The sequence below is a fragment of the Dipodomys ordii genome, unplaced genomic scaffold, assembly GCF_000151885.1.
Source record: "Dipodomys ordii isolate 6190 unplaced genomic scaffold, Dord_2.0 Scaffold25, whole genome shotgun sequence".
Taxonomy (NCBI): Eukaryota; Metazoa; Chordata; class Mammalia; order Rodentia; family Heteromyidae; genus Dipodomys; species Dipodomys ordii.
This window is the reverse complement of record NW_012267241.1, coordinates 18,772,350-18,793,769: the sequence shown is the minus strand read 5'-3', so window position 1 is coordinate 18,793,769 and position 21,420 is coordinate 18,772,350. Positions and strand designations below refer to the sequence as shown.

The following is a 21,420-nucleotide window of genomic DNA, read 5'->3' as shown; positions in this document are numbered from 1 at the left end:
TTCTCCTTGTAACCCCTGCCACTCTATTCTCTGATTGTGTTCACCATTTACCACTGCACATCTCATTTTCTCTCATGCCACTAGATTTTCACATGCTTAATTTTTTTTGATATTTCTATCCACTTCTTTACTTGGGGAAATGCTATTAGTGCATTATCCTGGCTCACAATTTGTCTTTTCTATGGAACCTTCCAGACAGGAAGAAAACATGTCTTGGACTTTCCCCTGTGACCCGCAGTGCTGCACTTGTGCCTCCTCCCCCTCTCTGAGGATGCCATGGTCCTAGGGCATGGGACATTCATTTTCTATCCCCTGTGCCTACAACACTGCCCGGCCAAAAGTGCTCAGCAAATGCCTATTGAATTGGAAAGCAGAAGAAGCATGGGGTTTCTATAAGCTAGAAGCTAGTGAAAAGTGACAAAGGCATTTGAAATTTCCCACGGTATTTGCTTGAGGCACATTCTGATTTGTTCAGTTATAAGGAGAAACAAATAGTAGGACTTATAAAGACTACAGTTATTCCTTACAAGGTCCTAAGTAATCTTCTGGGGCCAGCCCTGGCATCAGGTTACATGTTGATTCTGCCACTTCGCTTACTTACCTTTAAAACACACAAAACGACAGTCCCTGGAGGTGCTGGGGAACCCCAGGCATGGGTCCTTTGACTGTCTGACCATGCTAACAGACCTTGTTTACCCCCAAGTCTTCTGACCCTGCTCAGATTCAAGGCCGCTGAAGCTCTGAGCTGGTGCTCTATTTCCTAGCACACAAGCCTTGAACCCAGCCTTACGTTTGCTCCGTGGGCTAAACAATAGGGCACAGATTCTTAGTGAACAGCAAGTGTAATGGACAGACAGTGGCGTGCAAATCCAAGTTGCATGACCATAGGTTTCTTTTAGGTCCGAGTTCTAGTGGTGCCTGCAGAGAATTATGACTACCAGATACTTCACAAAAAATCGGTGGACAAGTCCTTCGAGTTTATTAACAGTTGTGGAGGGAACAGTTTTCATATCGAGTAAGTGGTCTGGGACAGTGCATGCTCCCATTCCCAAGCACAGCAAAGTCCAGGGAGGGGCTGGCCCTGGGTCTTCTCTCTTTCCCCCCACCAAGGAAGTGGCAGTGAAGCAGGGGTCCAAGGAGGATGAAGTTCTGCCTCCACATTCATGGACCCTTACCATGTGTCTGACTACCCTCATCCTTGATCTCAGCAGAGTTCTGCCCTCCAGCTGGGTTCTGTTAGAAAGGCCTCTTTCTCTCTGATCCTTTCTGTTTGCCACCCAGGGTGTTCTTCACTGGCAAAGATGTTAGTCTTGGTACCCACTTGCCTCTGCCATCCTAAATGGAGAATGTCCAGAAAATGTGACCTCCTTGTGCCCTCATTTCACATCCCTAAGTGCTAAGGATTAGGTCATTCCATGTTTGAGCTCTGCTGCTGGCCCCAGTGCCCTCACATAGGCTTCTTGATGGACCAAGCATCTCCAGAGGCCCCAGGAACATAGGCCTCCTATACAGTCATATCAAAAGCCCAGCTGATGCGCATTGAAGTCTCTGACTGGCTGCTCCATACTTCTCAGTCCTGGGAATGTCACTTAACTTGTAGGCACCTCAGTTACTTTATTTGTGAAATGGGGTCAGGCCTAATTGGTTGGCTGGTTGGGAAAAGTAGGCTTTAGTATGCGTAGATGATTCTCTTCCTCCTCCTTAACCTGTTACCACACCTGGAGGTGTGCTTTAAAAGTAACTCCTTTTTTGAGCTATAACTCACCTACCTGTAAGTGTATGTTTACCCTTTGCTTCTAGCCACCCCCAAGTTCCCGCTTATCATTCTGTGATGTCCTCTGTGGGGAATAGAGTAGCTATACCTGGCTGTTAGGGGAGAGGGAATATTCTCATTTTCCCAGGGCCCGGAATCTCTCCCAAAGACACAGCTAGTAGAGCAATGGGAAAGAGAAGGTTGGTGGTGGGGGGCATTTCTAGACACATGTCTCAGGGTGTCAATCATGAGTTGTTTTCATTTCCACAGCCCCCAGACAGCCTCGGGATTCTGTAAGAATTCTGCCAAGTCCCTGGTGGCCTTCTACCATAATGGCGCCCTGCCTTGTGAGTGCCACCCAGCCGGGGCCACTGGCCGTCACTGCAGCCCCGAAGACGGGCAGTGCCAATGCAAGCCCAACGTCATTGGGCGGCAGTGTACCCGCTGTGCTGTGGGTCACTATGGATTCCCTCAATGCAAGCGTAAGTGAGTGTTCTCAGGCCTCGGAGGCCTTTCCTGGTCCCCAGGGGTTGATGCTCACCCAGGGCAGAACTTCTCAGAAGCCACTCTGTGGAGACTCATGGGGAGGTCTTATGAAATGCAGATCCTGATTCAGGACACCTACCCTGGAGTCTGAGACTCTCATTTCCAGTGAGCACCCAGGTCCCACCAGGGCCTCCCAGCCATCGACCATGTTCTGAGTGGCAAGGCTCCAGAATATAAACATTTGCGATTCTTGTGCTATGTGATCCAGGTACTTGGTATATTGCATGAGTGTGAACTTTTCGAGGACAGCTCAATCCCCTTCCTAGGGGATTTTGGGACTGAGCTAAAACTCTGTTGAGATAAGAGAGCCAGGGTTACATGGAAGTACTACTTGCTAAACTATCAAAAAATCATCCCATGACCCAGTGCATGGGTATGGGGTGTGGTATGGCAGTGAGGAGTGCATGGTATGTACTCAGCCCACCAGGGGGACTGACCTTTGCCTGAATGAGCAACAGCCATGGAACTCCTGTATTATGTACTGAGCCTGGGCTTCGGACTTGCAGTGCAAGACCTTTTAAGGGCTGCTTCAGGGAGTAGTCCTGGGTTGGCTTTCTTCTAGAACCTTCAGGTGAATCCACACGAGCAGTTTGGGGGGGTTCTTTGAAGTATCTAGCTTGGAGCCAATTAGCCCAATTGTGCCCCAGTTAGGGTCAGCACACGATAATTTGCTATGTTTGGTTTTGATCCCAAAAAGAGGGACTCGCAGATCAATCATGTTCAGTCATGTCCACAATGAAGAGAAAATAAAACACGTCTCCTGGCTGGACTTCTTCTGGAAGTCCTGGTGGCTGGTGTGGTCCTGCTGCTGATCAGGCAGTGGTGTCTACCACCCCTCAGCCTCACGTGGTATTTCTTTATTCCCTGCAGCATGCAACTGTGGCAGGCGCCTTTGTGAAGAGATGACAGGGCAGTGTCTCTGCCCTCCCCACACGGTCAGGCCCCAGTGCGAGACCTGTGAGACGGATTCCTTCAGCTTCCATCCCCTGACTGGCTGTGAAAGCTGCAACTGTTCCAGAAAGGGCACCGTGGGCGCTGCCATCCATGAGTGTGACAGGGATAGCGGGCAGTGCAGGTGAGCTATGGTGGATGATCATGTCAGGCCCTGTCCTGGCAGGTAAGATGCCATCCATCCACATGCTGTACTGCATTCACTTCCTGGGCAGAATGATCATCATGGGTTGGTTGATTGGTTGCTAGGGGCTCAGGGTAACTGGTCAGAACTAGGGTGACTGGGTCAGGAGTCCCCTCAGGTCATTACCAGCCTTGCCCACTTGTTCCAGTATGCTGTGCCAGCAGCATTGTTGTGCCCATGACACCAACAGTGGGGAGGAACTATGAATTTGTAGTGAGTGATCAGTGACTCTTACTGTGGTATGGAGTGATGAGTTCCTCTGTCTGTATTCTAGCGTTAGCTAGCAGTACTGTTAAAGACCTAACAAAGCCTGAAGTCTTTGGAACTCCTCCCTAACTCAGATGCTGGGGCTCCACCGTGGGGCCTGGTGGGGAGCGAGGAAGGAGGCCGAATGGGCTACGCTCAGGAACGACGGAGCTAAGAGGTAGATGGTACCAAAGCGCTGCTCAGAGCTAAGAGGTTTGGTCCAATGGGTCTGGCCCTGCACAGGAAGAAAGATATTTGTGACACGTGATCCCAGGTGAAGAACTTGATCTCAACAGGGTTGGATAGTGGCTATAGAGAATGAAGAACAGAATCCAGTCTCCTAGAAGAGACTGGATTTTTATGACAGGAAAATGGAACTTCCAGGATCCAAGTCAGCCTGGTTTATTCAGGAGAAAGCATAAGGTTCATCATCCACCCTACACACCTTACATGTGTGGACCTTAAAGGAGGACTACAGTGGCTGGTCAGAGCCCTCAGTGTCTCCAACTTGTATTCGTTTCCTCTGGCTGCTGTACAAATGAATACTGGCTTGGGGCTTTAAACCATCACAGCCTTCTCTCTCACCACTCCAGAGGTTGGAAGTCTGAAATCAAAGTGTTGGCAGGCTCAGTTTCTCTGAGGCTCCAGGCCTTTTTCTAACCATCTGGTATTGCCTTGGTCTATGGCTGCATTACTCCTATCTCTGCCCTGGTCGTTACATGCTGTTTTCCTTGGGTGGCTCTGTCTTTGCATGACCTTATCCTCTCTGTGTATATCCATCTCTTATTTTCTTACAAGAACACCATTCATACTGGCCCAGGACCCAGTTTACTCTGGGGTAGCCCCACTTTGGTTACATCAGTGAAGACCTATTTCCAATATGATCACTTTGCCAGGTCCTGACAGAACTCGAATAACTCTCTGGAGCATGGTGTCACTTTTCTTAAGACCCTTCACCACATCTTACTGTTGCCTTCCAACTCTTTTAGGCTGCTAGGTCCTTGAAGGAAGTAGAGAGAAAAACTTGACTCACAGGATATTCTGACTCTTTAAACCATGAGTGTGAGTCTGGCCTGAGTCAACTAGTCAGTCAATCGCCAGGGATGGGCCCTAGGAATACTTGTGCTTAATCACAGGAAGGGAGGGAAACAAGAAGGGGAATGGAGCAGCAGTGGATGGAGTTCAGTCAGGGAAAATAAGCGGGAGAGGATTTCCTGTCTGAGTACTGGAGAGAGAGGTTTAGAAGGAAATTCTGATCAGCAGAATAAATGGTTGTAAACATAGTCTCACACAGTTTCTCAATGCTACTGCCATGGTGTGTCCTGGAGGATATGTAGGAGTTGGAGGAAGAGTGCTTTAATAATTTTTTAAATTGGTTAAGGCATCTGGAGGTGATGGATGAACTTACATAATATTTTAGGAAAGAGTTCTGAGGCTTTCCTTAGATGGTAACAGTTTATTAGGCGGGAAGATTCCTAACTCAGATACAAGGCTTGTTATCTCATACTGCCCAAACCTGGGGCAGGATCTTACTGACCTGCATCACATTTAACCTTAGATTAAACCTTAGATTACACCTATGATTAAAGTGAGTTTGCCTGAAAGGGGTCCTTGGCAGACATATAAAACAAATCTTGTACTTAACATGGCTGTAAATTGTAAAGATTGTCCATGGTAGTTATAAATACTGAAAAAAAGTTTTGATTGCCCCCAAGGTATTTATTTCATTATAAGGTATCAGAGGGGGAAAACTTTTCCCCTCAAGAAAATTTCCTAATGGAAATGAAAACTATGTTTAGGAAAATCAAAACTTTATATAAAAGAAATGATCAGGAATGCAGTATCTATCTTTTCCCAATGACATGACTGTCTTGCAGCTGGACACAGAGCTTTACAACTGGAGCTTTAAGTTGTATTCTGTCTTCTTAGAAGTTTTAAAGTGTGCTGGGCACCAATGACTTACTCCTGTAATCCTAGCTCCTCAGGAGGCTGAGATATGAGGATTACGGTTCAAAGCCAGCCTGGGCGGGAAAGTCTGTGAGAATCTTATCTCCAATCAACCACCAGAAAACCAAAAGTGGCGCTGTGGCTCAAGTGGTAGAGCACTTGCCTTGAGCTGAAGAGCTAAGGGACAGTGCCCAGGCCCAGAGTTCAAGCCCCATGACTGATTAAAAAAAAAAGTTTTAAAGTTCACCATGTTCACTAAAAGAAAAAAATCAGACTGTTAGAGATACTAAACTACTTTAAAATGCATTACAAAAACAATTCGAACAAGACACAACACTGACTCTTCATCTAGAGATAGCTGGGATACATTTAGTTTGAACCATAAAACTGAGTTCCTGGCCTGTCTTGTCCCATGATAAAGCCACTGGGAACAAATGGCCTTTCTGGGTCTCAGTCTCCTAATGTGTAAAATAAAACGTGAAGAAAATCATCTCTAACTTTCCATTTAAACGTAATGTTGTAATCCTCTTTTTAATCTCTAGTTGTATCCAAACAATATTACAAACATTATATTGTATAGATATCAAGTCTATCTTGCCCAAGCCTATTACACGAAGATCTTAAAAGATACTTAATTGAAATTCCATTTTTAACCATGTAACTTGAGGGGATGGGTGGGTTGGGATAGACAGGGAGGAGAGAGGATGGAAGAGTGATGTTGATCAAGATGCATTATACTCATAAATTGATAGGTTGAGTTGAAACCCCTTTGTACAACTACTTAAAAATAATTTTAAAGGGAAAGAAAATTAACAAAAAGAAATTCGATTCTTATAGCAGTACGAAAGAGCAAATATGTGTATTGAACCAAATACAATAACAATGGAAAAAGAAATTTACATCTGTTCTTACTGCATTTTAATTAAATGTGTTTTTAATTAAGTTTATTTTTATTATGCATTTTGCTTTCAAAAATGGAAGAGACATGCTGTCTGAATCTTGGAACACACAAACAGGCTAGAATATCTTCATAGACTTTATCAGTCATGGACAGATATAAAGAAGATCAGAATCACTTTATTTTATTTTATTTTTTAAATTTTGTTTGTTTTTGGCAGTAGTAAAGTTTGAACTCAAGACTTTGATCTTGCTTGCTTACTGCTCTCTGCCTCCAGCCCAAACATTTCCTTTAAAAACTGCCATAGTGTTGACCGCTTTCAAGCTATTTGAGATGGGTTGAAGGAAATGATGTCCCCCACTAAACATCCAGTGAAGCCATGCACATCATGTGCCTTTTTGGAGGAGTAGCAATGGAAAAGCCAGTCCTGACAAATTTACTATTGTGGAAGAGAGAGAAATAGAGTATCAGAAAAGGTCACAGATGAGTCCTTCTTGGGACAGAAGTCTTTCCAGTGAGGCCCAAATGAATTGGAAATGTAATTCCTTTGGTGAACCTCATTAAATAACTGGAATGGGGGTACCCAGGTAGCATGTAGGTGTTGGGACCTGGTAGTGAACAAGGCTCAAAACTCTCACCTATACTCTGTCATCCTTCTTCTATACCACGAACTTCTTTCTCTCAACTCTCCATACTTTCTAAAATCTGAAATCAGTATCATCTTGAGATAATCCTCTTATTAGCATATACTAACAGTCAAATCAGATGTCAGCCTCTGGCAAGGGCTATATTTCCTTCCCTCTTTCATGGCTTTGCTCACTGCCTGCTAGCCACCTGTTTGTGTCCTCCTACCTTCCTGTTTCAGTGCTGCTGATGCTCTCCTGATTGGCTTTCCTTTCCTATTTCACTAAAGCACTTTTGGGGAGGCTTCTTAATCTAAAAGAACTTTCTAAATATACTTGGGTTTTCAAATCTGTTTGCCTTTTATGTCACAGGTGCATGGTACTATTAGTCTATAAAACTCAACAATGTTAGTGAGTGAAAATATGTTTATGATTTTATCTTTTTGATGCGTGAGTTCTTTTCTCTTTCAGTATCTACTTCTAAAATTTTTTATCCACACCTAATTATACATAGTTATAAGCACAATGCTGTTTCAATTTATGTATACATTCCATTCCATAGTGATCAAATCAGGGTAATTAACATAAATCATCTCAAACTTTCATCATTTCTCTATGGCAAATACATTCAAAATACTGTTTCTTTTGAGTTATACCACACATTATTGTTAACCACTTCTCATTCTCCAGTGAATCTCTACAGCCTCTTAACAACTCTGTGTGTGTGTGTGTGTGTGTGTGTGTGTGTGTGTGTTTGTGTGTATGTGTGTGTGTGTGTGTGTGTGTGTGCTACTAGAGTTTGGATTCAAGGCTCCACATTTGTTTGGCTTGCTTGCTAGGTTGGTGTCCTAACTTGAGCCACACCTTCAACTCTGCTTTTTACTGGTTATTTTGGAGATGGGATTCTGTTGAATTTTTCTACCCATCCACAGTAGCATTTATATCTTCCAGATCCCAGCTTCCTAGCTAGGATAATAGGCACAGGCCATTGATGTATGGCTTAACCAGTTTTCTTAACTCACCTTCTATAAGACCAACTCTTTTTAGATTCTATATACAAATGAGATCATACACCATTTTACTTTGATGCCTGACTTAATTCACTTAGAACAATGCCTTCCAGATCATCCATCTATGCTGTGACAAATGACAAATTTCACTTACTTAATGGTATTCCATTGTGTATATGTCACATTTTCTTGATCCATTCATCCATTGATTGGCACTTAGGCTGATTCCTCACCTTTGTTATTGTGAATAAAGCTGTAAAAACATAGGGTAAAGCTTTGTTTTTATGTCCTTTGGACATATACCACACAGTGAGATTACTGGATCTATTTAAAATTTTTTTTGGGGGGGGGGTCTGGTCGTGGGGCCTGAACTCTGGGCCTGGGCTCTGTCCCTCAGCTCTTCAGCTCAAGGCTAGTGCTCTACCACTTGAGCCACAGCACCACTTTCCGGCTTTTTTCTTTTTTGCTTATATGGTGCTGAGGAATCGAACCCAGGGCCTCAGACATGCAAGGCAAGCGCTCTACCACTGAGCCAAATTCCCAGTTCCTATTTTAAAATTTTTGATGAACTTCTCTACTGGTTGTTTGTTTTTTTCTTGGTCATAGGAGTTGAACTTAGGGCCTGAGTGTTGTCCGTGAACTTTTTTACTCAAGGCTAGCACTCTACCACTTTGAGCCACAGTGCCACTTCAAGTTTTATTGTGATTAATTGGAGATAGAGTCTCATGGACTTTCCTCCCCAAGCTGGCTTTGAACTGTGATCCTCAGATCTCAGCCTCTTAAGTAGCTAAACTACAGGCATGAGCCACCAGTGCCATGTTCTATAGGATTTATTTTTGGAATGGCTATATGAATTGTTTTCTTTATATTTTTGTCTTACTGCTCAAATTGTATCCAGTATTCCAGTGTGGGTATTGTGGAAGCCACCCATGTGTATAGGCTAGTGGGGAAACCTGTAATAATCAATAATGACACTGCAACATGCAGTTGCATATTGCACACAGTGCACTTGGCATGGGGACACGGGCTCCCCACAGCATTACTTCTGTCATATCATTTATGCTCAAGAACCTTCCTCAGTTCTCTATTGTCTGATAGCTTCTATGGTAATCTGGCCCCACCTACCCTAACTTCACCTTCTCCCTACTTTCTCAGTTCCCCTAAACACTTCAAACATAGATTCAGTTCTCCAGCTACGAAACATCTCTCTTTCTCTTCTGATACCCTGATGGCTCCCTATTACAACACATCCCTCAAGGATGATTGATCAAGATATATTGAATTCACAAACTACTTTGTTAAGTGGCAACTCCTTTGTACAGCTGCTTAAAATAATAGTGAAAAATACAAACAACAAATAGCATGAAATCTTTGGAGTCCATGGAAGATATTCTGGATGTTTTGCTGATTATTTTTTTTATAATGGGGTTTGAACTCAGGACCTTGGGCTTATTAGGCAGGTGCTCTACCACTTAAGCCATGCCCAGTTCTTCTCATCATAGCTTTTTATTTTTTACCTAAATCAAGTTAAATTGTTAAGTCATCCCATTTCTCATACCATTGCTTATTTTCCACAATTCCAGGTCTTTGATGAAAATATGTCAAGATCAAGACAGATCCTTTCCTGGACACAGGGATATGTATGCACAAGACATATATAATTCTTGAATGAATGAGTGAGTGAGAGAAAAGGTAAACTTTGGGCTGTAGATTAAAACTGGGCTTTGAGGTGAGTGTGATATGAATGAACCTGCAGTGTTCAATAGCACAAAGATGGGGTCCTCTGAGCACACCTGGTTTTCCGCAAGATGCTGCAAGACCCACACATATGCAGATGTTGTTACATAATGTTGGCCATAAGCCCACAGCTATGGAGATGACCTCATTGGCCGGTATTCCCAGAACAGCCATCCTGCACCTCCAGGCAGCGTCAAATGGACTCTTCTTGCCTTTGGTAGTGGCAGCAGCTCCTCGGGGAGCAATCTCTCTGTAGAAGTGTGCAAGGTCAGGCTGACTTGAGATCATTTTAAAAGATACTCAGTCAGACTTTAAAGAAGAAGTTGCTTTTTTTCTTCCCTGTTGTCATGGCATCATTCCAGACTTCTTTGGTTACTTGTTTTTGCACAGCACTCATAAACTCAATGAGGTAAATACACACTGCATTACCAGGGAATGTAGAGATGATATTTTTCAGTGTCTAGTTAACCCTGGCTGCTCCGCTCTATCAGGGAAGCCCTGGAGCTGGTTCTTTGGCCATTACTCTCACCACTGCTCTCCATTTTATTTTTCCTTGTGCTGTCAGCTTCTACTTACCTAGCTCAGAGCTGGGTGATCTGGGTCCTGGGTGATCTACCTGGTCCCACCCTCTCATTCCACCCTCCTTCCTACCATGTCCATCAGCTCACAGATGTTCTGGGATCAATGGGCAAACAGCTAATGTTTTTGCTGCTTTATTGCATCTCCCACAGCCGCCTTGCTGCAGCACATTACTTTGACTTTCTTGATGAGTGAAAATATAACACACAGGCCTCCATTGCCACACCCTCACCTTCCAGGCACACAATTTTGATCAAATGTAACATGAAGGGACCTGCAGAATATAGTGACTAAAGGATGGAGTTCACTCCAACACATCGGGGCCTGGTTTTCTGAGAGATGCTGAAGCATCAGACATGCGCAGATATTATGTAGTACTTGGCCACAAGCCCATTCCTAGCTTAGGAGCACTCAACTGCGTATGATGGCCCAAGGCATTCAGGATGTGAGTTGCTTGTCTGGCACCACAATTGAATTAAAGCACCCCTGACCAGAAGCTCTGTGTGTTTGCGTAAAGAAACATCCAAGACCTTGGGAAGTGGTGGCCAGTTGGCACTTTGTGACATTATCCCTCTGTGCTTTGAGGTCTTTTTCTTAACTGGCAAGCCAAGACAAGTAGGATCCATTCAAAGTTCCTTTGTGGAGCTTCCATAAGGCTCCATGGTCTTTACTTAGAAAGAGTCAACTGTCTTCTTTCCATCTGGGAGTCTGAAGACTACCAGACATCCTCTGGGAACAAATTTTTGCTTGACTTGTCTCATTGCCTTTAGTTTGAGATTCACCAGAAAATAGTAGTCTTATAAATATGGGGCCCAGGAACCCTCTCGTGGTGCATGTAAATTGTGTGTGTATGTGTGTGCGTGTATGTGTGTGTGTGCATGTGCATGCATGTCTATGCATAGCTTATCCAGATTCTCAGAAAGGGTATGGGTCCTCTCTCAAAGTTTCCAATCCACTGCACCAGAGTGATCACTTTCAGCAGAAATTTATATCCATGTTGCTCTTGTGTGCACACTTTATGCCTGGATTTCTCTGCTCTAGGTGTAGCTTTGAGGGCACTTCCTTATGAGGCAGTTTCTGTAGTGTGAGTTAGGGAGGAATGTGACAGGGATGAGATTGAAGAACTGACTGATATATGACTTGTCAGTTGGTCTTGCAGGCAGAGCTGATTAGCCCTTGCAGGTGTGTGAAATGAACTGAGGGGTCCATCTGCTCTTCTTAGCCACAGTCACAAGAATAATTACAAAACCACTCAAGTTGTGGGAGCTGGTGGCGCATGCCTGTAATCCTAGCTACTCAGGAGGCTGAGATATGAGGGCAGAAAAGTCTGTGATACTCTTTTTTTTTTTTTGCCAGTCCTGGGGCTTGAACTCAGGGCACTGTCTCTGAGCTTCATTTGCTCAAAGTTAGCACCCTACCACTTGAGCCACAGCACCACTTTTGGCTTTTTCTGTGTATGTGGTACTGAGAAATTGAACCCAGGGCTCATGCATACTAGGCAAGCACTCTACCACTAGGCCACATTCCCAGCCCCTGTGAGACTCTTATATCCAATTAACCAACCCCAAACCAGAAGTGGTGCTGTGGCTCAAAGTGGTAGAGTGTAGCCTTGAGCAAAAAAAGCTCAGGGACAGCACCCAGGCCCTGAGTTCAAGCCCCAGGACCAAACAAACAGACAGACAAAAACCACCCCACTGATGTATATGTATCTTCCTTTCTAAGGTTTTTATATATGTTTTCTTCTTTGTTACAGTGAAGTAGATATTCATGTCTCCATTTTTTACACAAAAGGAAACCTCATGGTAAAACAATTAATTTTCTCAAAATACTACATCCAAAAAGCAGTAGAATGGAGATTAAACTTCATTCCAAGTTTGTGAGGGTTTGTTGTTCGTTTTTGAAGTACTGGGGATGAATTTGGCCTCAACCTTGCTAGACAAGTGCTCTGCCACTTGAACCATACCCTTAGTGCTTTGGCTTTTAATTTGTTTTTCACAGTGCCTTATACTAACTCTCCTCAAGTTGGCCTTTGACCATGATTTCTGCTTCCTGAATAAATTGGTCTGGAGGCATGTACCACCATGCGCAAAGCCTAAGTTTGTGTTCATACTTAGGTGCAGCACCCATCATGTGGCTACTGACAGTTGTCTGCAAAGGCAGCCGCCCTCACTGTGAAACACAGCAACTGAACTACTATAGGCTGTCACAGTTCTCCTTCTTCTCCCTGTCCCTGCAGGGGTGGGGAGGGTCTTCCGGGCTCTGCTCTAAGAATATTGTTGGTATCTCTCTGTTCAGCTTTTGCTTGTCTACCTTCACTTGTGTGTGCTACTCGTGGATGGCTGAGCTGTCTCTGGACAGCGTAACTCGGAAGTTCCCCCAAATGCCTGAACTCACCACCACCCTCTCATACTGCTTCCTCCCTATGCTACTCACTCCTTTAGCCTTGACCTCCTAGAGGGCCCCCGAATTTATCCCATACCAGGCTAGAATCTTGGAGATTTTCCTCGCTCTTTCTCTTCATTATTCAGGATGTTACAAATCCCAGTAGCCTTACCTCAAAATACTTTAGAACCCATTCTCTCTTTCCTGAACACTCTTGCCTGAGATGAGTTTCTTGCTTCTGCCTGGACTTAAAAACCTTCTTCTGGAATTTGTCTCCTCTGCTCTATCCTTCACGCTGGTCCAACCACCACCTTTCCTCCTTAGCATCTCTCCAGCTCTGAGTACTGGTGGCTCATGCCTGTAATCCTAGCTACTCAGGAGGCTAAGATCTGAGGATTGGTGTGGGAGCTTTCTGTGTACCAGGATCCATGTTGAAAATGGGCACATACTGCTTGTCCAGTGGGGCTATTTAATAACTTGCAAAGATGATGTATCTCTTGTGTCAGAGCTGGATTAGGAACCCAGCTACCCAGCCTTCAGTCTCTATCACAGTGTTGTACTCCCTGGCATATGCCAGCTCCTGCTCACCATTGCAGACTCTCACTTCAGCAGCCTTTGCTGGGGCTTCAGTCTGGTAGCTGTAGTATACTTGCATTTTCTGCACACACTGGAGTTCTTCCACCTCTTTCTTCTGTCTAGAAACACCAAATATACCCCTACCTTATAGCCCTGTTCTTTAAGGCTCAGCTACAGGATAGCTGTCACCTATAGGAAACAGGTATCTCTCAGGTAAGCCTCAGGTTCTTTGGGCTCAGAGGCCTGCTGCTCTTCTGAACTCCAGTTAGACCCTATGTTGTATACTGCTCTGATTTCTACTCATCAGATGTCCTTGTAAGCCCTCTGGGCTCAGAGGCCATATCTGTCCTTGTTCCCCCCAAATCTAGTACCATGCTTGATCCAGAAGATACAGCCTAACCACAAAGGCCATTTTTTTTGCCTGCTTTTTTATGATTGCTTTTATCTGTTTCTTTCTGCCCTGCCTCATACTGTAAACATTCCAGGTACCACGAAATCTCTTCTGCAGGCTTCCTGCAGTAGCCTCTCTGCTGCAGGGCAGGTGCACCCCTTAAAATATTGCATGGAAAGAATAACGGGAAGTTTTTTTTTTCTCCTTTACTTCATGTACAGATGCAAGCCTAGAATTGCAGGGCGGCAGTGTGACCAGTGTGCTTCTGGGTTCTACCATTTCCCTGAATGTCTTTCCTGTAATTGCAACAGACATGGGACTGAGCCTGGAGTGTGTGACCCAGTGACCGGGGCTTGTCTCTGTAAGGTAAGACAACTCATGCAAGACAACTCTCCAGGCAGGGAGAAGCTCTTCTTGATGAGCCAGCCTATAAGCGTGTGCAAAGTGGAACTGATCCACGGCATGTACACAGAGATCATGATTAAAATCTTACTTCATACAAATAAAAGGAAAAAATCCTTAATCATTTGAAGAGATGTGCCCTGTAGTTGCAAAGACATGGGACTGAGCCCTCAGGGACTGGGATCCCTTAAGCCCCTATTGAAAGTCAGAGATCCTCTCTAGAAGAATCAATATGATTCATGATCTCTAATTTCAAGGGGTCCATAGATTCCCTAAGCCTGTTCCTGACCCACTGAGCTCAGCTTATCATTCCTGCTCCAATGGATTCTGCCAGATTATTAATGGGCCCAGAGGTTTCCAGGTGTGAAGAGTGGGGTGAATTCAATTCTCATACTGCTATTTCTCTATCTTAAAGATGCCAAGGGGCATCCCAAACCATTCTGGAAATTCTCTCTTCCAGTGATATGTTTGTTGTAGAAGTTAATATGAAGTGGTACGAAAGCAGTTATGTATCTTTTAATGTTAATATCCATGTATCTAACATTTTAGATTGGTATTTGATTTGTACCCGTGGCGGAAACCAGCAATCGGAAACCCTTTGGAAGTAATGAAGTCTTGCTCATGTTTTCTGTCAACAGGAAAATGTGGAAGGCACAGAATGTAACATGTGTAGAGAAGGATCATTTCATTTGGACCCAGAGAATCCCAAAGGTTGCACCAGCTGCTTCTGTTTTGGGGTGAAAAGTCATTGTCACAGTACGCATAAACGCAGAACTAAGGTATGCCAGGAATCAGAGTCCTTTGGCTTTTTCTTCAGTGCTTCTAACTAAAAAAAGGAATTGACATGACACATTGTGGAACATTTTGCTGACTGTTTAGCTAAAATGGTCCTCATTACCCTGGCTTTTCCTTGCCCTGTAGCATTTTCTTCAAAGATGTCCTCATGATTGTTTCCAGTATGAGACTTCTGATCAAATGTCATATGCTCAGAGGCCTTCCCTTACCACTCCCTATTTTTTAAAAGTCCACTTTGTCACTCTCTGTGTTCTTGCTCCCATTTTCTTCGCAGCATTTAACATCTTTAATTTAGAGAAGTAGAATGTGGATCCTTGATAAAGCATAGTCCAAAGCGTAGGGACAGATGTGGGGACATACAAAAGACCTAGCTAATCTGGGTCTTGAATGAGTAGAGCTTGTTATGTTAGTCAGCTTTCCATTGCTGCTACAAAATACCTGAGATAATCAACTTAAAAAAAAGAAAAAGTTTATTTTGACTCTTGGTTTTGGAGGTTTCAGTGCATAGTTAGTTGGTTTCGTTACTTGGACTTGTGGTGGGGCAGGTGAGGCAGTTCACCATGGCAGGGTGCATGACAGAGCAAATCTGCTTTACCCAAGGCAACCTAGAATCAAAAGAAAGGGATAGAAAGGGTTAGGGGTCCCCAAATCTCCTCCCTTCAAGAGCATGCCCCTAATACTTCTTACTAGATCCCAACTTTTATAGATTCTAATACTTCTCAATGGTGCCATGTTAGGGAGCTGAGCCTTTCACCTGTAATCCTTTGGGTGATACTTAAGATTGAAATTACAGCAGTTGTTTTCTCCCTTAAAAGAAAACTTCGTTTCTAGGTGCCAGTTGCTCATGCCTGCGATTCTAGCTACTCATGAAGCTGAGATCTGAGAATCATAGTTCAAAGCCAGCCTAGGCAGGAAAGTCTGTGAGTCTCTTACTTTCAAGTAAACACCCCAAATCTGGACTTGAGTTGTGATTTGAGTACAGAATGCTAGCCTTGAGCATAAAAAAAAAAGCTCAAGGATAGTGCCCAGGGCCTGAATTCAAGCTCCAGTACTGGCATACAACAATAACAACAATAGCAAAAAGGATAGAAAATAAGAAAAAGAAAGCATTTTTTCCATATTCACAATACTTCTGACACTACATGTGTGGGACTCTTATCATACCAAGAAATTCTCTAATTTTCTCTCTAAGTACCAACTGTGTGTCTTACAATTCGGTATAGTTCTCATTCTATCCATCTTGAGATAGAGCCCACGTGTGAAGGGCTCACTCACAAAACTGTCCCCACTGCAAATGCTAATTGGAAATCCTAGGCCTCTTGTTTTCTGACCACCTTATCTCCAAATTCGCAATCCCTCCTTAGGTTTGACAATTTGCTCTAAAGTCTTACAACTCAGGGAAGCCCATCACACTACTAGTGATTTTATTATAAAGGTTATCATAATATACACAGATAAACAGGTGCAGGCGCAGAGTGAGATCCAAAAAAAGCCCAAAGCAAAGTAACTTGTGTCACTGGGGAATCAAGAGAATGCTCTTGTATGCTGTCAGCCCCCAAGAGCACCTCAAATCATCATTTGGAGTTTGAGTGGAGGTTCCGCTATCAAGGTATGATTGGTTAAATAATTAGATAATTAGCTATTGGTAATGAACAGACTCCCCAGCTCTTATCTCTTCCTCAGAGGTTGGGGATGGGGATGAAAGTCCCAACCCTTCAAACATACCTTGGTCTTTTGGGCTTCTAGCTACCACCCTCTCCATGCTGTCTAGAGGCCCAGTTGCCAGTCATCTCATGAGCATACGAAATGACAGGAGACTTCCTGGTCTGATGAGCTTTAATATCAAGACCAAATTAGAACAGAAGAAACCCCTTTCTGCTTCCTCATTTAGAAAGTTGCAAGAGTTTTAGGAGCTCAGTGTGGGGAGCCAGGAGCTGAGACCAAATAGATAACCTTCCACGCCCATACATTATACACCATTCCTTTCTCTCTTCTTGTTGTTTTACTTTCCTTCTCACCATTTTATCATGTATTCTCTTTGACTACTTTAAAAAGTAATTCCATAAAAGTAAAACTTTTTGTTGGCATCATTATCCCATGAACCAGAAGTCTCAGGTTCACTTTCCTTATGTAATGTCTTACATCCAAAGAGTGATTATGTCACATAAAAGGGAGTGTACATAAACTGGCACTCAGAAAAAAATAAAGCTAGATGCTGGTGGCTCACACCTATAATCCTAGTTATATGGAGACTGAGATCTGAGGATCATACTTCAAAGCCAGCCCAGGCAGGGAAGTTTATGAAGCTATTATTTCCAATTAACCATCAGAAAACTGGAAGTGGAGCTGTGGGGTCAAAGTGGTAGAGTACTAGCCTTGTGTAGAAAAGGGACAGCTCCCAGGCCTTGAGTTCAAGCCCCATGACTGACAAAAAATAAATAAACAGAAAAAAAAACTGTGTAAATCCACTCTAAAGTGGACTCCTGCTCTTCAGGGAAATAGAAACTTATTTCTAACCTACTTTCCTTATTGATTCTTTTGTCTTCCCTCTGAATGGAACTGACTTCCTTTGTGAACAGGGAGCATTTCTTTATTCTTTGATGTCTTGATTTTTTTTTTTAGAGAAAAATAATGGTCATAGACTTGGTTTCCACAACACAAATTCTCTACATGACATTTTTGCAGCTCAAAGCAACAAATTGTTATGTTTCATGGTTTCTATGCATGGGTATTCCCACAGCTCTATTTATCATTCATATACTCCTTTAAAAATTATTATTCTTATTTTATGCCAGAACTGGGGCTTAAAGTCTGGGCCTGGGCCCTGGGACAGAGCTCTTCTTACTCAAGGCTAGTGCTTTATCACTTGAGCCACAGCTCCACTTCTGGCATTTTGGGTTAATTAGAAATAGAGTCTCACAGGCTTTTCCTGCCTGGGCCAGCTTGGAACCACAATCCTCAGCTCTCAGGCTCCAGAGTAAGTAGGATAACAGACATAGGCCATTAGCAGCACTTGGCTATTTTATTTTGAATATTCATTGACACAGTTACTAAGTGTCAAGATCCAGGATGCATGCTGGGATACAAAGATAAATCTCATGCTCTCTGAGAACTCCTGGTCACTACAGATCAGATGGGGAAAGTGGTAGGGGAGGGGTCTGAAATGCATCCAGGGAGGGCAGGTTCAAGGGGAGACACATGGAGCTGAGGGTATGGCTCTGCACTTGGCAGGATCAAGGTGCCGTGTTCCATCTCCAGCAGCAGAGAGAAAAAGAGAATGAGACAGACAGACAGACAGAGACTGGCTTTGAAGTGAGGTGGCCACCCCAGGGCTTTCTCTATGATCCATAATGCAGCTGTCACCCACATTTCCATTTCTGTTGCAGTTCATGGACATGATGGGTTGGCACCTGGAGGTGGCAGATGGAGTCCATGTCCCTGTCTCCTTCAACCCAGGCAGCAACAGTGTGGTCGCAGATCTGCAGGAGCTGCCACCCACCTTCCACAGTGCATCCTGGGTGGCTCCTCCATCTTACCTGGGGGACAAGGTAAGAGCAGCCTGCTGTTCTGAGTCCTCTGTGGGGCCTCCTGCACCACTGCAGGAGCCTCATTTGCTGGAGGTCTGTAAGGATGTTCAGGTTACTAACATTCAAGGAATGGGCTTAGCCAGTGATGAAGAGATACCCAGTGAGGGATCAAGGAGGCATTCCGGGTCCCCACATGTGGGACCTCCCCCCCACAGAAGAGGACATGCACACAATATTTTTCTCCATTTTTACTTCCCATTAAGACACTTTCTTCTAAGAAATATGCAGCTGTTTACATAATATCTGTTGCAAACAGGTAGTCTTTTCAATGCTACTGCTGAGAATTCTTCGTTTTAAAGCAGAAGGGAAGTTTCTTGTCAGGAAAACAAAAGCTGAGATGTGGCTTCCGGGCTCGTTTGCAGCAGCACCAGAGTGGGTGGCATTTCTTTCAGCTTTCATAAATGGGGTCGCACCAGTTCCGTTGCACACCTCCCCCGGGAACTCGGAAATGACTCACTGTATAAATGGTCATGTTAGAGCCTGGCCAACTCTGCCCATCTTCTAGGGACAGAAACGCAGGCCCCATGCGAAAACACAGAATGGCATATGCTTCAAGTTTGGCAGGGATGGAAGTTTTGAGAAATGGTGGCTTTCACAGGACCCAGCTCAGGTGATACCTTAATGTTCCATTGAGAATGACAAAATATGAAGGCCTTGTTAGCCTGATGTCTGTAATCCAAAGAATTTTTTTTCTTTTGGTAGTATTGGGGTTTGAATCCAGGGCTTTATGCATGCTAGGCATGCACTCTATCTCTTAAGCCAGACTCCTGGGCCTTTTTTGCCTTGTTTATTATTTTCAGATGGGTTGTTTATTATTATTACTTGCTTTTTGCCTAGAGATGGCCCTGGACTTTGATCCTCCTACTAATGGTGTAGCTGGGGTTGAAGATGTGCATCACCATGCCTGATCCCTTGCTTTGACATGGGTGTGGGGAATGTTCCTCCCTCGCTTAATCCTCCCCTTCACCTGTCTAATAATTAGCCCACTATGCTAGTTATATGTTATTATGTAACAAGCAAATTATTTATTGCTTATGCGGCATGAGCCAATAATAATTATGTTGTGTGGCTTCTATAGATAAAGTATCCCAAGAGGTGATTTCTGTAGATCTCTTCTGAGGTTACAGTCAAAATGTCAGCCAGGTATGTCTTCTGAGGCACAGGATTCCCCCTGAGTTTATTCACAGGGCTGCTGGCTGGTTTGTTCCTGGATTGCTCCAGCTGAAGGCTTCAGCTCTCATTACAGGAGAGCTTACACAGGTTACCCCAGGGGTCATCACGTCATGGTAGCTGGCTTCCCCAAGGCAGCTTTGAGACAGATGACAGACAGATAATAATTAAAAGAACTCAAGACTGAAGCCACAATCTTTTTATAACCTAATTTGGGGAATGACATGTTCTCACTTCTGCTTTAGTCCATGCACTAAGAATGAATCACTTAGTCCAGCCTACACCAAGGAGAAGGGCAGTCAGCTGCACTTCCCAGAGAGAGGAGTATCAAAGAGTTAGTAGGTGTATATTTTGAAAACTTGGTTAGTCCAGCAGAAAGATAATACTTAACTCAATTAGAAGACTTGGGTATGACCTGGTCAGCGTACAGAGTGTAGGAGGGGGAGCTTCTATGGTCTACAGACCAGAGAAGCAGCTTCTCCTCTCTTCCAGGTGGTTTAGTGCATTTTGTTCTAAGTTGAGCTGAGGTGAGGCTGCCTCTGAGTCCCTTCTATTAGTCCTGCCATCTGTGGGTTTCCAACTTAAGGGTGGATGGGATCAGAAGCAGGGTGAAGTAGCTGTCAGAAAGCTATAACCATTCACAGCCAGGTCACCACTGCAGTGATCTTGCTGCTTACCTAGCACTGAAAGACAGTCTACACTCTTGACTGGTTAGTCATGACTTTTGTAGAATTCACAATAGTTTGGCTAGGTGTGGTTTCCATCTACGCAGAAAGTGGAGGATCACAGTTCAAGGCTAGTTGGTGCAACAAGTTCATGAGATCCTATCTTAAAAACAAGTCAGACAAAGGAGGAGGCAACAATGCTTGATGAGAAATGTACTACTCATTACCTTGCCCATGTAATTGTAACCCCTCTGTACAGTATTTTCCAAATAAAAAAAATGTAAATTAAAAAAAAACAAAAACAAGTCAGGTGTGGTAGTGTTTGCTCTATAATCTTAACCACATGGAAGGCAGAGATAGGAGGATTATGCTCTATAAAGCTGAACCAGGTAAAAATATAAACACATTCTTTGAAAGGTAACTAAAACTGAAAGGGCTGAGGGCATGGCTCAAGCGGGAAAGTACCAGACAAGCTCATATAAGGCCCTGAGTTTAAACTCAAGTACTGCCAAGAAAGAAAGAAAAGAATTCAGAATAACTTAGGAAATAGTAACTATCTACTTTCAGAAGACTTTTTTTTTGAAATTTTCTTTATAGAAACCTATTTTGTAACTAATATTACCCAATTCTCTTAGCTTAATAAGAAACCAGTGGCCCAACTTCCTTAGGATTACTGTGGATTAAAAAAATATTTTGATTTAGTAGTTACCTAGACAAACAATATAAGATCATCTTTGTGTCAGTATGATTATTATTTTCCTTTTTAATAAAATTATATTTATTTTTTATTTTTATTGTGAAAATACTGTACAGAGGGGTTACAATTACATGGGCAAGATAATGAGTACATTTCTTATCAAGCATTGTAGCCTCCTCCCCTTCTGGCTGTTTTTTTGGTAGTTTAGTGACAGTAAGAGTTCAACAGACTTTCCTGCGAAACCGTGATCCTCAAATCTCAGCCTCGTGAATAGCTAGGAT

At 43.6% G+C, this 21,420-nt stretch overlaps 1 protein-coding gene across 1 annotated transcript in view; it reads left to right on the top strand.

Annotated features, from left to right (window-relative positions):
* Lama3 (laminin, alpha 3) overlaps positions 1-21,420 on the top strand; it is a 202,840-nt gene that overhangs the window by 101,019 nt on the left and 80,401 nt on the right. The window contains exons 30-35 of the mRNA XM_013014815.1: positions 900-1,015; positions 2,024-2,235; positions 3,170-3,374; positions 14,045-14,189; positions 14,864-15,004; positions 18,407-18,568. Coding sequence (XP_012870269.1) covers positions 900-1,015; positions 2,024-2,235; positions 3,170-3,374; positions 14,045-14,189; positions 14,864-15,004; positions 18,407-18,568 — 981 coding nt within the window. The remainder of the gene's footprint in view (positions 1-899; positions 1,016-2,023; positions 2,236-3,169; positions 3,375-14,044; positions 14,190-14,863; positions 15,005-18,406; positions 18,569-21,420) is intronic.